General features: G+C 33.1%; 1 protein-coding gene across 3 annotated transcripts in view; it reads left to right on the top strand.

Annotated features, from left to right (window-relative positions):
- Positions 1-17,191, top strand: part of LOC115439882 (inositol hexakisphosphate kinase 2) — a 55,105-nt gene that overhangs the window by 4,098 nt on the left and 33,816 nt on the right. Inside the window, exon 1 of one of the 3 annotated variants that reach the window (XM_030163927.2) lies at positions 9,983-10,130. The exons of 1 other annotated variant lie outside the window; for it this stretch is intronic. In XM_030163927.2, coding sequence (XP_030019787.2) covers positions 10,022-10,130 — 109 coding nt within the window. In that variant the 5' untranslated portion in view covers positions 9,983-10,021. Of the gene's footprint in view, positions 1-9,982; positions 10,131-17,191 lie in introns of those variants that run through there. One more of the 3 variants, XM_030163928.2, reaches the window with a different exon arrangement.

Below are 17,191 nucleotides of genomic sequence, written 5' to 3'. Positions count from 1 at the left end.
TTGTGTAGGGTGGTTGGTATCCGGGCGGATATAAAATCCTACACCTAGAAAATACGGTTCTGATATTTGACCAATATTAATTTTGTAATACAATTAATGCCATCATGTTTTAATGGTAGATTTATTTAAAATGCAAGCATGAGAAACAGGTTATTGTTAAAAAAAAATGACGATGGAGAATTCTTTATTCTATGTTACCATAGACAGAACTAGTCTGCTGTAAATGTGTAGTGTATAGAATAAACACAATACATTTTTCTGTTTTGTTGAATGACATATTCAATTGTTTTGTTCACTTCATCAAAAGTTTATTTGAAATTCTTTTGTTAAAGTTAAAGAATTTGAGAACCAGACGCATTTGTTTAAGTATTTGTATTTCCTGGTGTTGGCTGAATAGTGTTCTGGCTTGTAAAATTGGATAATAATTTTTCATCAACCAACATGTAATTTATAGTTTCAAAAGGCAAAATAGCTTGATTTAGATTAGGATTTAGACATAAATTTCATACAAATCTTAAGCTAAATCTGATATGTATCTTTTCCCCTTACATTTTTATGGCTTGTACTTAAAAATAATTCATAATTCACAACACTTTTAGGGAGTCAATGGAGCGTTATTCACATTAGGTAAACAATTCGATGAAATTGTCAATTTTTTTTCTAAAATATATAAATTTAGGAATTAAATCGAATGTGTCCGGGTTGAAGGACCAAAAATATGTGAATGGTTCTATTATGTTGTAGATTTATGTGATAATTAAAATTCTGTAAATTCTGATAAAATGTATCATCTAAAACTAAAGAAGATGTAGCAATCCGGCACGTGGGAGCCTTAATGGCAGTCTGAATTCGTTTTTCGATAGCTTATCGTGAACTGAAATACGAAGTGAAATTAATTTATATCGAAGTTTGTAATTGTGTCGCACACACGGCGAATAACCGGTCACACTACACAGTACGTTTTAAATGTTGATAAAAATAAACATCACGCTATTTGCATAAGGAAAATTTTAAAAAAATATTGGATAATGATAAAACTTGTGTATATAGACATATAAACTTGTAAATTACTAATTACTTCGTAATAATACAATATTTGCGGATATGAATACCAATTCACTGGCAGAAGTTATCCGAAACAAGATGTCGATATCTGACAGTGATGTTGATACATTCTTCCCAGTATTAGAGAAAGATCGTATAGTCCGAATTTTTGTTTATTTTTGGTATTTTAGGTCCACATCACAGTAAATATGATGATGGTGTTTGTATATCTGGGTTCTATAAATCTAATATTTTTTCTCAACGGTCTTCATTCTTTGGATTGATCTTTTTGTAAATACTTGGCGCATGTTAAAATGCTTACACTATGTTGAGCATTGCTACAAGATATGTAGAAAGTTTTCAGTGTTACGGTATTTATTAGTCGTATCGTTACCGTTTATAGGAAAATGTTTTACAATTAGATTAAGATAACTAAAACTATATTTAAATATAGCACATAATTACTTTATTATTGAATATTTCTAAGGTGACGGATAAGACATAGTTGCACTCTAAGGTATCATAGATGTCGCTGTGTCATGTTTTTGTTAACTAATCATCTTTTTGTACCTACATTTTATCTTGACATTGAAGTTTATTAGTGGCGGATAACCCATTATAAAAATTCCACTCTTACATGACGTGCGAAAAAAAACTTGGAGATGTTATAGCGTTTCATCGTTTATTAGTGGAAGTAAAAATATTTTTACGTTTTTTTTTTATAAATAAAAGATATTTCTTGCAAAGAGTTTTGTATCAAAAATAACTCATTTGCCTGCCACTGTGGAGTTGAGTTTTAATTATATTCATCTGCATTGCCAACAAACATTTCACATTTGTCTTCAGTTAAAAAAACGTATGTAAATTTGCTTAATCATAATGTTCACTCTTGAGTTCTGTGTCTCATTTAAAAGGAAGGTAACAATAAGGGGATTGGAATATGAAACCTTTGAATATCTCAAATTAAGAAAGAAAAAAAAAACTAAGAAATTAATAACGAAGATAAAGTGAAGCCTTTGCATCTTTTTTTTTTATAAATTGTTTATTACAAATGTGGAACATGAATAAGAACCTTGTTCTCTTGACAAGTATAAATAATTTATCGTCTAGTGTCTTCATAATAGATACAAGACTAGATATGCTTTTTTCCTGAAACAGTTTGGTAGTGGTGCAACTCGGGCAGTCATATTTCTCCGAATTTACAATATATCCCATGATTCCTATCCTAGGAATTGATTCAATTGCCACGTCGAGATAAAATCATGTCGGCCAACTGTTTATTTAATCAAAGTCACATAGGTATTGGTGCATAGGAATCGAACTAGTAACCCAACGCTTTGCTCCAGTATTCTACTACTAGTGACTAGATTATCGAGGCAATATAACATCTCCAGTATACTGCTACTTGTGCCTAAATCATTGGGACGATATATTATTATAATCTCATGTAGGCGACGTTTTTACTGTTAATGATAGGTAGAGAACTCAAGAGACGCGATCTTTAATCTCTCTTGGCCGACTTCTCAGCTTTGAAGTTTTTATGCTCCTTGGTTTTGTAATCTCTGCGTCATATTGGAGTAGTAAAAGACGCTGTTGCCACCCGGTTGTCTCGTGTTGTATTATAATTACAAAGTTTATTTATAACTCAATTTAATAATAAATATGCGGGTTGGTAGAATTCGCACACCCTTGTCTTTTTTTATTGGTGAGAGAATTGTCAGGTGCGTAGGTTTCTCACAATGTTTTCCTTCATCGTTAAAGCGAAAGATAGTTAGTAAACAATACGCACGTTGCTTTGAAAAGTCAGAGATAAAGCCTTGGGTTTTGAACTAATTGTGGAAATTTGTCTTGGTAGACCTTTCCATTTCCAACTAGGCTATCGTGCGTTACATACATACTCCATCTATTTGTCCCTAACTACTAAAGTAAGAGTTTACATAAACTATAGTAAATTGCAAATGCATTTTACTATCACATTACTTATATTTCTAATATGTTTTATTCTATTTCAATTCATTGTTTATCTTTGTATACGTATTTAAAACATTTATTTAAACCGCATCGTTTACAATCGCACTACTGATAGCATAATGAATTCGTATGAAACAACTTGCACGCTATCGATCGATTCTACTATAATTATTTAATACTTACTTAATATTATAACTTTAGCGAGCCGACTACGATAGGAACTCGTTGATGACTATTGACTATTGTAAAGTTACGGAATTTCTTTTGTCTTAATACATCTGTATATTATTGTGCTTTATTACTTTGTGTGAATCCTTTGTTTAAGGATAGCGTTTGTATGATATTGTGGTATGTTAACATAACATATTGTAGGTAGCTTACCGTCTTTTTATCCCGGAAAACACATAATAGGAACTTTTATACCGACAAAGGTCTTTCACGCGGGTGAAACCGCGAGGTACAAATGGTATATTTTAGTATAGCAAAATTCGGTCTTAACGTAATCTAGCGAACCTTATATGTACATGCTCCAGACTCTATAGTCTAGAATAATTCGCATAGAAATAAAAGTATGTACATGGTTTTGATCGGAGTGTCGCCAGAAAAAAAATATAATTGTAAGCGATGAAAGGGCTTTGTAAGTCATTACTTCGTGATGTATATTAAGGATACTGTTGCAATATCGTTCAAGTCTCGTGTCTCAACACGTCATCCTCACGTGACGCTAGTCGTGGTCAATAGTTACGACATAGCAACACCTAGTAAACAAAGTGAAATCATTCATTAACTATCGTTAATTTCTTGTCAACTTTGTGACGTGTTAACGAGAATTGCTCTACTGGATTATTAACGATGATATATAGTTGAATGGCGGGTTTTTATATTAGCATAGATGAATTGTAGTACGTTAAGATCATGATTTATTTATTGACTATGATATAAGAAAAAATATTTTGCTTCAGGTGGAAAAGTTTGGTACAATGTTTACAGAGTGTTAGGCACTCCACACACATTGGCAGAGGCTATAAAAAATATTGTTTAGATACAGTGGAGTGAAATTAGATTTATAGTATATGTAGGCGATTCGCCACGCTCAATACAATTCAGGGTTTGGAGCAGCATTTGCTTATTTACACAGACAAAAGTGAACGGAGCAATATGGTCCAATATTGAGCACTCTATACCACTAAAAGTAACACAGTGACGGATAGAGCAAAGTATGTGTCTTATACATATGTCTATAGTGATGAAGGTGCATGTGCTCAACCAATTCTGCAAGATTGTGACGTGGATCAGTTAGAATTCTAGTAAAAAGCAATAACTGGCCGCATGCGTGCTTTATCTCTTTCACGGTTGCTTGCCAATGTTCACTAACAGATGATTATTGGGAGGAACAACAGGTTAATAGATGTACAGGAATGCAAAGTCCATTGTCTTTGAGTATAGCTCGCAGTGCTTTGCAGCTGTGATGGCGCCGCTTGGACTTTCTCGATGCCCTTCAGCTACACTGAAGAGAACATGCAAATCAATTCTGATTTATAAATTTGTTTCATTCATTGATCATTGAGATCAATGTGAGGTTAGATTGATGATGAAACTATACTTCAGTCAAGTTTCCACACGTGCAGTAGTCAGTGTTTGGATTTTGATGAAGTATACAACATTGATGCAATCAATCATCGTTGTGATGTCTAGATGTTATGTAGCGTTGATACAAAATAAACAATAAGTAAACATTGGTTTCATTCAAGTGAGTTGCGTCACTAGTAGACCGTAGTCGTCAGTGACACTGACTGTTGTGTTGTGTACCAGAATAACTGTACTTGTACGATTTCCCATCGGCTACACACGCGATCGGCTTGTCTAATGCTTCCGCCTTCCAACTGGTATTTTGTTTTCTTTATTGTCACTTTTGTTAATGAATTATTGAAGGTTGAGAACATGAAAAAACGTGAAAGGAGGTAGCATTTGTTATTTCAAATAATTTATTGCGACGAGCTGGGTTTCGAGATTCTTGAAATTAATTTATTTCAAGTGGTTCAGTGATAAAATTACTTTTGCCACATTGATTCTACAATTCAGTTTATATAAAATTTACTGAAGTGTTTTGTTTTAAATTATAGATTTTGCAAAAAGAAAACTTCTTAAACAAATGTGGGAACTTATTAGTGTTCAAACTTATAAAAACAATATAATGACCCTTCATGTTTGTTTTATTTAATTTTTTCTCTAATCTTCTATTATACTTATTCTTTAGGTTTTACGTCATGGTTAAATTTATTTTAACAATCGTATTAATTAATATTATATGTAATGACTGTACAGATATAATGAAATTATTAATATCTGTTATTGATCGAGAAAAATGTGATAGGCAGTTTGGGCACGGGAAAAATCTAATTCTTCCATTAATACGCATCTTAGTATGTGTTAGAGTTACATCACCACATATAAATACAAATAGCTATCTATCGTTATCACATGTTGATCCGTGTTTCTAGAACTAGTTTTACGCGTTAGGGTGTATGTGTCGAGTCATCTGGTTATCGCGTGATAGGAGTTCCCTCGTACATAATTTATTAAATCTAATTAATTTAGAGAACGTGATAAACATGTATAATGAGATATCTAGTTTGGAGCAGTTTCTGGCCACTGTCTCTTGAACTCTTGCATGCGATTTGTTGATGTCGACCCCTTCTATTGTAGTGCGTGTTGTGCTTGTATGTTTGTGAAAATTTTCCTGTTTCCAAATAATACAGAATTAACAAGAAAGTACACCAAGTGCCTCTATTAATTAAGTATCTATTTATTAGGTACTTTGTTTGCATCTGTTTGTACTTTACTCATGTTGTTATATAAATAAATCAATGAATAAACATGGGTAATAAATCAATAACGAAATCTAAATAATAAACAGATGGTCACGCCCATCCATTTCTTTATTGAAAGTTTTGACAAAGTGATGATGCGTCCTGCCATCTCATTCTTGTGGCTGCGAGCCAAAATCCAGGCATACCTGGTCCGATTTCCTCCTCATGGCCGTGGAGACAATCAGATCACACCGTCAGTGAATCATATAGCGGGTAAAATATATCATTGTCATGCGTAGCACTTCCTCTGATTGTCATTCGAAGTCATATGCCAAGTGCAAGAAATTAAACTTGAAAACAGACTTGCATTTAATTTAAGTGCGCACACTTGATTAAAATCAACGAAGATCAATGCTTTTCCTATTAAAAATCGAGTTCCTGTTAATTCGTCTTTTTGTCTACTTCGTCGACACTGACCTTGGTCGTGGAGGAAAAGTAGTTTCGCGGAAATAGTCGGGATCCTTGTTACGTCATCAATGGCGAGTAATCATCGTTTGTCTTCATTTATCTCATCACTGGACAATTGCTTTGTATCATATGAGATACATGGACATCGCTTTCTTGGAACTCGAATAATTAATTTCGCAGACAATGGACTACTCGTATATTAAGACACATGGCTTTTTCTTTTAGTAATTCATATTAAAAATTTAATAGTGCCTATTAAAAGCGCATAGGTCACGGGTTTTAATGTTCTCTTGTAGCGTTTTCACAAAGATTTGTTTTGATTCTACATACTTATTTTATCCAAACTATATTATATCTTTTTTAGTAATTATGAAATAAAATCTGCAATTACTGACGTCCTTGACACCGGAGCTCGGCTAGATTTTAGAGTGCTTCGTTAGTGCTGATAATTTATTCTAGATTCTTAGAATAGTGTATGTGCATTCTCGTGCCAGAATTCAAAATTGTTTGAGAATTGAAGTGTTTTTTGAGAAATTTATTTTAACTATCCACTGGAATTGTGTGAGACACCCAATGAATTTATTGATGGTATTTGGTTGATTATCGGAATCGACGACCGATGCTCTCTGAGATGATATGCGTGTCTAATTCTATAGAATTTACTTTCATATAATCAATGGTAAGCTAATTCTCTCTTTGACTTGAATCAGTTTTACAAGTGCACTTAGTTACTGCACTCCCATCGATTACTAATATCCCAAAAACATTGTAAACTCAATTGTGACCTTAAAATGATTGTTTACATGTAGTTTCTTAATGTCTAGGTAATTGCTTGGCACTGTCAATGTAATCCTGTTTGGTTGTAAAGCAAATGTCTTGTGTGCTCATGATAAATGTTGCACTAAATGCATTTCTGACAAACAATAGGTCGATGTACGATGATTATTTCTATATGATTTGTCTACATTGTGTTTTTAAATGAGTATTCCATTTAAATGTCATTTTAATATAACGCTAATGTGGAAATTTTGCAAAACACATCCGTTAAATAAGATTTATTTTTGCTTAACACAAATGAATTTATTTTAAACACAAACAAACAACGCTCGGATCAAGTTGCTTTTGTAATCCATTGTATTAATTTATTAAAATAGTGATGGCGGTTAGTGTTTGTCGTCTATAAATAATGAATTATTTATTTTTACAGTCTATTTATAGTTGCCAACGTAATAATCGTATTCAGTAAATATATTGTGATGGTGTGCTATCTGATGTTGGTGTCATTCTTTTGTTTATATAAAACCTCACTTTGTATGGATTATTATCTGGATATACAACCTCGCTATAAAGTCTAATCGCTTTTTACTGTATATTATCAAACCATTTAGGTGGTAGAATCAGTAATGTATGTACCGTAATAAGTAATCCGAAATCAGACAAGGGCAATTTGTACATAAAATTTTCTTTATCAGTAAAGTAAGGATGGTGCTGTCTCTAAAGGAAAAAACACATTTGCCCTTCTGCTAGTTTTTACTTCTGTCTGGGTTTTCAGACACAAAGCGAAACGGCTCATTTACAAATTCTAATTAAACAGTTTTACGCTACGAAGGAGTATTGTTAGCAGTGTTTACATATTATTACATTGCATCAACTTTGTATTGTGTGATGATAAAGCAAGTCCGTAGGGCAATTATTCATTAGTGATTTTGCGTCCCTATGTTAAACTTACTGCGCAGTTGTTTACGTAACAATTGGTTCTTTCTAGTAAAAAATATATTTTTATGACTTATAATTCAATTTAAATACCAAGTGTGGATTAAATTGTCGACTTACGTGTCGGTTACTTTTAAAACTAATGAAGATTTTATCGGATATGATAGATAAGTCAATTGATAATATTTTGAATGATTCGGCGAATAAGGTTTGCGTAATAAAATAACAATTTCTATTTTTAGGGTAATACGTATAAAGGAAAAAAATAAGAAAACCGTAAATATGTACTTTAATAACAAAAAGGGGAATTTACAATAACAAACTTGTTATTTACTAGAGATCGAACCGTAAAGTTTAGTTTGTCAAGTTGAAATTTATACCTACATATACTGAGATAAGTACCTCGCCTATAACTTATGGAACCGTCAGTGCGTGAGGCCAACCCACTTGTCCGGTTTTTGTTTAATTGTTTCTGATATAAATAATGTAAATCAATGATAATTATTTATTACTAAATAATTATTGTTATTTTTTTATTGACAAACGGAATTGAGAGTTTCTATAGGGGATGAGGATTTAGATTTCAAAGACGATAGTACATTATAATATCTATAAAGTTACTAACAAGTAGAAAATAGTTATTATATAACTAGCTGAGAGCCGGCCTAATTTTATACCGGCAATGTTAGAACAAATGTATTATGGTATTTTAATACTATCGGAGTCAATAAAACACTGTCTCGTATTGTGGAAAATACCGACAATACAAAATTAGTCGGGGGAACCCCCACAGTAGTTACGTCGCTTTTCAAAAAACGTTTGAAGAATGTAGATTATTATTATATGCAATATGTTTTATCGTTTGCCTATACTTGCCAATTGCGTTTATCATAAAATAGTTTTCCTTAGTTTTATCGTTGATAGGCTCAAGGACAAGTCTAAGGAAAATCACGGATAATTGGTATTAAAAAGGTATATTATAAAGTCTGCTATTTACTTTGTAATATTGGCCATTAACTATATTTTATATTATTTTCATGGTAGCCCAATGCGGTTAGTTTGTGTTAAAGAATGGGGTGCGGTAGCTGATGTTAAACGAAGCTCGGAGGGTAACACCCTGATGTGTAAAACAATGTAAAATATTACATTGTATTTGTTATTTTTATTACAGTTCGAATAAATGATAGGGTTTAAGTAGGTTGTGGATAGTGCACCCTTTATACAGGAAAAATAAAGTTGCAGTGAATTATATAATTTATGCGGTTATGAAAAATTACGCCTGTAAGTTTTAATATTTGGAACAATTATATTTTTTATTTAATTTACCAATGTTTATGTAAAAATACTATTTTCTTCACCATGGGTCTCGATCATCATCTATGCAAAGTCTAATCATTGAGATGATTTTTATAAGCCTAAACATGTTATATTTGCTGTAAGTTACTGAGAAGTTGGGCATCCCGCAGATTTGATATTACAGCAGCAGCTCAAAGTTGCAATAATTTGGAAATACAACCGAAGTACTAATACACTAAAATTCAAATCAATCAGAACTATGAAAGTAGAAAATGAACTGATGATTTTTAAAAGTATTTAATCTTCTTAAATTGTAGTTAAGAACCATCCAGATCACATTAGCTTATAACGAAAAAAAACTATCAAAACTGATCCATTCGTTTGGGAGCGACAATGGCACAGATAGACATACGGATACACAGACACACCGATGTACCCCCTAAACTTGTAATACCTTTCAAAGCATCTAATTTATCTTGAAAAGTTTGCTGTCATACACTTGACGGAGGCTATGAAAATGCAATTTGTTTGTAAGGTTAAGTAATAGCAATACTCTGACCGCTTCCCATCTCGTGAACTCGTGATACAACGGCAGCTAATAAAATTGGTCATATGACATCGAATCGTTGATTAAGTGTTTGTTCAACGTTTAACTTTAGACTGAGATGCAACGTGGATCAGTGGTCGGGTGGACGTTGGAGAGGCGCGACCTTGCCATCATGTTAAACACTACGCCATGTTTGATTGTACCGTGCCATTTGAATACGTGCATTGTGAAGTGTGCTTTGATGAGAATATCGTCAAAAGATGCGAACATTTCAGGTGGTCGTAAGTTAACAATTGTTCACTACCTAATGTTACTGTTACTCGTCGAGCTTCACCATTCGGTTTCATAAAATGCGTGCAAATGCTGATCCAAATTACAGTAGTTGTAGTGGTAGTTGTGAGGTCGGGAAATTTTACCTAATGTTACTGTACTACTTGACTAAGTACTTGTGATACAGAAGGCAATAAAATACTTATTAACGATTAATCAAACGATATATTCAACCTGTTGTAATATTTTTATCACCTGTTTACATTTTTGTTTGTTATTAAAAAAATATATAAAAAAGCGGATTATTAGATCGGTCGTAACTCGTAAATAACCTCAGCTTAGTCCAGATAATGTGGCGTACTACTTACGCTCTATTCCAAATATTTATACTTCACAAGCTCTGCTGTTGTATATTTAATTAAATGTTGTTTTGACACAACTAATTTACTATAATAACTCAAACGGAATATGAAAACTTTATTCTTATTATTGTAAGGAATGGCCTGACTATAATAAACGAGTGCTTTTATGATTTCGATTCAAAAATCTTTTCACGTCATTCTGAATTTGAGCTCCATCATTTATGCAGCTCTATTTCCTAAGTTTTATTTTCACTGTCTTTTTCATTGACCTGGTTATCGAAATACGAAATACGTGCCTCGTATATTTTTTTAAATATTTCTCGAACATTCATTCCGCTATTGTGATTGATATTTGGAATTAGTATCGTATCATTCATACATGATTGGTCAATAAGTATAGACGATTTGATAGTAGTTGTTTTAATACATAGCGTGTCTAGTGACCGCTAGTTAGCGGTGGCAGGCGTCAAGCTGACTGGGAAGGCTCGGATCAATGCCGTGACGGCCGACGGTCGACCTATTGTTTACAGTTGTAAGGAAACCAGCCGTGACTACCTGTATCGAGAAAATTATTCAGGTTACTAAGATCGCAGCGACTAGCTGTAACAGTGATAGATTGTATTGGAAAGAATAATTAGGGTATTTTACAATGATCGATTTTAACAATTACCTTATGCGTAATGGCATAACTTAAAAAAAAGAAGCTCATTTTTGAAATCAGCAATGAAAATAGTAAAAAATTGAGGCAGCAATTCTTGTAGTAGGTGCGTATTCTTTCGCGTACATCGTAATTCCCAATGACGTCACCAAGATCGTTTTAAATCTTTGATCGCGCTTTCTTATTAAATGACGAAAATGTCTAATAAACTTATAAAAAATATAACTTAAATACAATATTTTTCTTTAATTATAATCAAACAGAAGTACACGACAGTTATCATAATATTATGTTCGTGGCTAGTTTTATTTTGCTACTGGATTTGTGGTGTTCTTCCTGGCGTCATTGGTTTTTGTTTTCAACTGGTTTTATCCAGTCGGGTCTCAGCAATATTTAACTCGCCTATACATTGTACTAGTATTAGGCATTACGAAACATGTTTAGAATCTTGGTGATTTTCCGTAACGGCTCGCCGGCGTTTCACTAGACAGCCAGTTAATTCGCTCGCTTGCCTCACTCGTCATCCGTGAAGACGAATGCCATAACTGTTGCTTCGTTTATAAAAACACCTAGTTGATTGTAACGATGCTCCTTTGTAAATCCATTATGTAAGTCATTGTTTCTATTACGTGATTTAGTGATTATGTAATTATTCTTATTGATATTTTAGGTAACGTTCCATGGCATATTGCATGTGCACGTCAAAATTATCATAATTTGATGAATGGATTTTTTGATATCATTATTAATAATGATGTATATCACAATTGGATAAGATTATATTGTAATCCATTAATCAATATCGGGATCTTCATTATAAAAATATATTTTAAGAATGTTACGTGAACGTCTAATAATATTCAACGTGGACCATAACAACATTAGTTTTAAGTAAGCTTAGTGTTACAAAGGTTTCTTACTAAAAATACATGCAATTTATCATCTTTAAACCGAAGTAGACGGAGATATTCAGATATTTTTACATGTCAAGAAACAAACAAACAACAACCAGTATTTCGGACTTTAACCTCACCAACGCATATATTTTGCATAACATTGTTACTAACGGTTACTAAACTAGGCGGTTTTTCTAAATATACTATCCGTGTACAGTATCAAAGATCGTTTTTGTCAGTGTGTAAGCGACCGTCCGAAAGTTGCCCTACTTGGCCACTCTCCATCTTCTCTTGTACATATCGTTAATTTCCTGGAGACGCATGCATTTATTAGTTTTATTACCCTCTGTGTCCATATATTTATATTTGTTACATATTTAAATGGGTTCATTAAATGTCTATTCCGAATTTGTGAATGGATATTTTATATTAGCATGTTTTTAAATTTCTCTTTATTTAATGTACATTGCGAAGGAGTGTAGTATCTAATAAAAAGTTATTTTAATAAAACACGTGTAAGAGCCGTTTTTACCAGGTCGATGTCCGTTTATCCTTATTTTGTGTATGTAAAATGGACTATGTTAATATTTTAATTTCAAACGAACTGAATTGCGTTTAACTTTTTTACATTTGGTATGTGGTTTCATTCGCGTTCTATTAGTTGTATAACTTGTAATATTGCTTGAACACAATATAAATTGTAATTTATTATTATTTTATTCCATTATCACCGCATGTTACGTAGTCACGTCCACATATTGTTCAACACGATACAAAGTTCCGAGTAATAAATTTTCCCAATCATTCCGTTGTATATTTGTTTCTATTCATTGTATCGAGTTAGTCAATATATCGATATCTCAGTTTATTTACAAAACAATGCACCTGTATTGTGTTGGTATTGTCATCGGTGATATTGTTATCGTAGTAGTACATCGTGCAGCATACGGTTGACCGATATCGTTTCTCCAGTGTAGCGCTACTATTTCGCGACATTGTTTGAAAATATTGTCTCTCGCCACGTGCATGTACAAGATTCTAGATAATGCCTTTATCTTGGTGTCTAGCGACTTTCTTTTATCACTTTTAAGGTATAATGTCGTTGCATTATATCATTATATCCATTAAAGTTTATGTCGTAATCAATATCCTCATATAAATGATAACGAAAAAACAAAGGAATGTATTTTTATTTTAAATCCGACCTAATAATAGTTGCAGTGGATGAAGTCACCGCATTCATTATCAAAGTCGGGGTGTTGCGAACCGAAACTAAGTAATTTTCCTACATAGAACGTGAAGTGACATCCGTGTAGTCTCTACATACTTTGATTCTTGTCATATGCTAAGGAGCGAGGACATTTTTATTGCTTTCCTTGTTTTACATACTGATCTAGGCGGAATTAAATGCTGAATCGAAATAAATTTCGGATTTTTTTTTATTTTTTTTATACTTAGTACTGTTCAAAATCATAATTAATGCTAATTAATGAAATTTGGCATGATTATGAAGTCTCATAATTTTGGTACGCTTATTTGTGTAGTTAAAAACACAAGAGATTTTTTATTATCAGTTTTTTATGTGTTTGTCTTAATTTATTCTCTAGAACGGCGTAGTATGTTTTATGAAATTTTAATTGTCAGTTAGAGCACTATTGTGAGGGCATCCATTATTATATTTTACATCTAAAAGTATTAACGCGGGCGAAGTCGCTAGCTAACCCTAGCTGTCAATAGAGGGTTACTAACTACAGACTTGACGGGAAGGTTATTTGATATATCTGATTAATGATGTGTATTATTTTGTAATCCTATACTAGTCTATTCCTGGTACACATGTGATGATTTGGGGTTCAGTAGCGTCTATTGGATTTCTTCGTATTTGAAACACGACACGTTAACCATAAGCGTATGTTGACACGTGGGTGAACTAAGATTTATAATTTACGAAGTATTGTTTGCGGATCCGCTTACATGAAAGACTATTACTGGAATAAGAGTTTCAATTTGTATTTATTACGGCAAAAACCAACCCATATTATGTTAACCCAAGACATTAATCATGATCCATCTGTATGCCAAATTTGTCTGAAACCTTTCAGCGGTGTTTGCTTTCATATCGAATCTAAACATCTCCCAAATTCTCGCATTTATAACAAGAGTGAAATGTTGAGTTTTTTTTATTGTAAAGGGAGTAATCTTTTGACTTGAAATAAAATGATGTTTTGTTCTAAATTATTTTATTACCACTTTGTAGACGTATCGTTCTGAAGATATAATAATAAAAAACTTACATACATACATAACATTACGTATTTTATCCCCGAAGGGGTATGCAGAGGCGCAACTAGGGCACCCACTTTTCGCCAACTATGTTCCGTCCCATGAAGTGATAGGGGGCGAGCCTATCGCCATATCGGGCACAAAATCCAGACTCCGGGCTGATACTGAACAGAAAAACCCAAATATCACTTTGCCCGACCCGGGATTCGAACCCAGGACCTCAGAGCGCTATTGTACCGGACGTGCAATACAACTACGCCACCGAGGCAGTCAATAAAAAACTTTGTTGCATTTTCTCGTAGAGCTGCGCTGTGCTGCGCATGTGGTCACTTATACTAAGCATATTTTAAGCCTTACTGCTCGCTCGAATTATCACTACGTTTTATGCGTAAAAATAACAATGCATTTGTATTGTGTATGCACTTGAACTATTAGTTTCTATTTTAATCGCGAAGATTATTTGCGCAGTATTACGACCCTATGTAATGTTTAGTAGTTACGGCATTCTACGTCGTTAAGGTCATATTTTACTGTTCTATTGTGTTAGTTGGATACATGGTGATATTTTTCACTCATTGTTCGTCTGTGTAGGTATATTTTTAGAAAAAACATGATTGTTTGGTTTGTTTGCTTTTTCGTTGTTGAAGGCGAGTTTCGATTTAATTTAACATGTTTTATTATTTTGGCAGACAAAAGGCACTTAATTTCGTCGTTGGTTAAATTTAAATAGATATTATCTAATGATGATATTCAAATGGCAAATTATAATAATACATATGTATGTCCATGATAGGGCTGTAAAAAATCATTAATCTTAGATTCGTTAGCTCTAGGAAACAACAGATAACCACGTGCTCAATTTTTTTTACCTGTACTTACGTTTAATGACTTAGAGCGAGTCTGCTTATTCAAAGACATGGGTCTTTGAGTGTACGCTTTTACTCGCTCCAACTCTTAATAAGTAAGCAAGTTGTTACGTTCTATATGAGATATTCCGTTTATAAATTTTCTGATTTCCTTCAACTTCTCTAATTTTATTTATTTATTTTTTATTTATTTACAGTATTATTATTTACTTACAATATTTGCTAGTGGCACTCAAACTAAGCTACGCTTGTATCTTGAGCTGCCGCAATAAAAGTCAAATTATAAGTATTTAGCTGTAAGTAAAAAACAATGCAATTTATAGTACTTAACTATGAAAAAATAATAATGTATTATTTTAGTTATTTCTCGTAACAAATATAGTTCCAATTGATTTAGCCAAGAATTCTTATTTCTTGGCGTCGTTTTGGTGCTTCATTCATAAATGTTGTCTCGCTTATACAATTTATGTATAAAATAACTTTACGTGTCGAATATCAGTATTGTCCAAATAGGCTCCAACTGGTGTAAAATGTTGTTAGACATTGCCTGAACACGAAGCTCGATTGCTAGAACATATTACAAGTTTGACGGCTTTCTCATCATGTTTTATCGCGGCAATATCGCTTTTATATCATACGGAACAATGTTTTACTATTAATGATATAAAAAATTACCCATGCATTGAAGAGATTCTCTCGGGACGTGACGCAGGCAATATTTATTGTTATGTGTAATGTGCAGTCTGGTTGTTCTGAAGATTTTATGTCTTGTAGTGATGTAAGTGCATCATATTCAAATTGCTATTTTATTTCTAGTTGTTACTAAGTTGTGCGAATCTTGTTATTGTATTTCAGCACTTATTAATCCCCTCGTTTGTTGTTAAGCGTCCTTATAAAACGTTATTAACCCATTATTCATATCACCATTTTCTCGTTTTAAATTAAAATACGACCTTAACTTATACATTTGTTCTGTCGCATTTAATTGTCAGTGAGGAATGTAGGTTAGATAATTACGAGCAATGTTTCCTTGAGAATTTCAACAACGTGAGGTAGGGGACACGTGTGCGTCACGGGTGTGGCATGTGGCTTCCCCAAATTTTATATATGAAGCTGTATTTTTATTTACGATGACAAGCGTGCGAATTTACGGCAAAATGCTCTATTTCCGTCTTGATCGCTTACTATTATAACGTCAACCTGGCGCCGGCGAACGCTATTTATTACGATTCTTTGGAATGAAGCCAACTGTCGTTCGACATCAGAAAATCTTCGACACATGCCAAAAGAAAGTCAAAGTTCGACGGCTCGTCTATGTAGTATCTACATAATAGATGGCGGGCACTAGAAACAAGCCGGCCAGATCGATATCAACACGTCTCGTGCCGTACCGACCCTTGATTGTACTCAACCCCTTTCCATTGACATCGCGACGAGCCTTCAAACAAAGATTAAACATTTGATACAGATATAGGTTCATGAGTCATGTTAAATTAATCTAAAACAGTCCTCTTTGTGTCACAGATTGGTTTGAGGAAATATTTTAAGGAGAATAATATTGCGTTGTTACTTTATGTTTACAACTTGTTGTAATGCGAGATATGTTTTGGTAATAATTCACGAGAATATTGACAAAATACGATGACGACGAGGTATATTTCTTTTCAATATTTATGTTCGTATGTGTGACGAACACGAAACGATAATTATATACTTTTAAAAGATATCTGCGAGAGTCACAGCGATGGCGCAATTTTTACATAAATGTGGTAAATATCCAATTACATAAAGATAAATTATTTTCGTTCATGTTGAAAAACAAGTAGCTTGGTGTAACGCGTTCTTTCTTATAACACTCCAATACTGAAATTTTCCGTTCTGATAATTGAAGTTATAAATGTATTAAAGTGTTTTGTTTGAAACTTAATGCAAATTACGGCTGTTTACACCTTAATTTAACGCTTTGGAAATCAACGAATGCGATTAGATTAAAAATTATAGGCTTAT

This window comes from Manduca sexta, chromosome 14 (genome assembly GCF_014839805.1).
Source record: "Manduca sexta isolate Smith_Timp_Sample1 chromosome 14, JHU_Msex_v1.0, whole genome shotgun sequence".
Taxonomy (NCBI): Eukaryota; Metazoa; Arthropoda; class Insecta; order Lepidoptera; family Sphingidae; genus Manduca; species Manduca sexta.
This window is presented reverse-complemented; position numbering and strand designations above follow the sequence as displayed.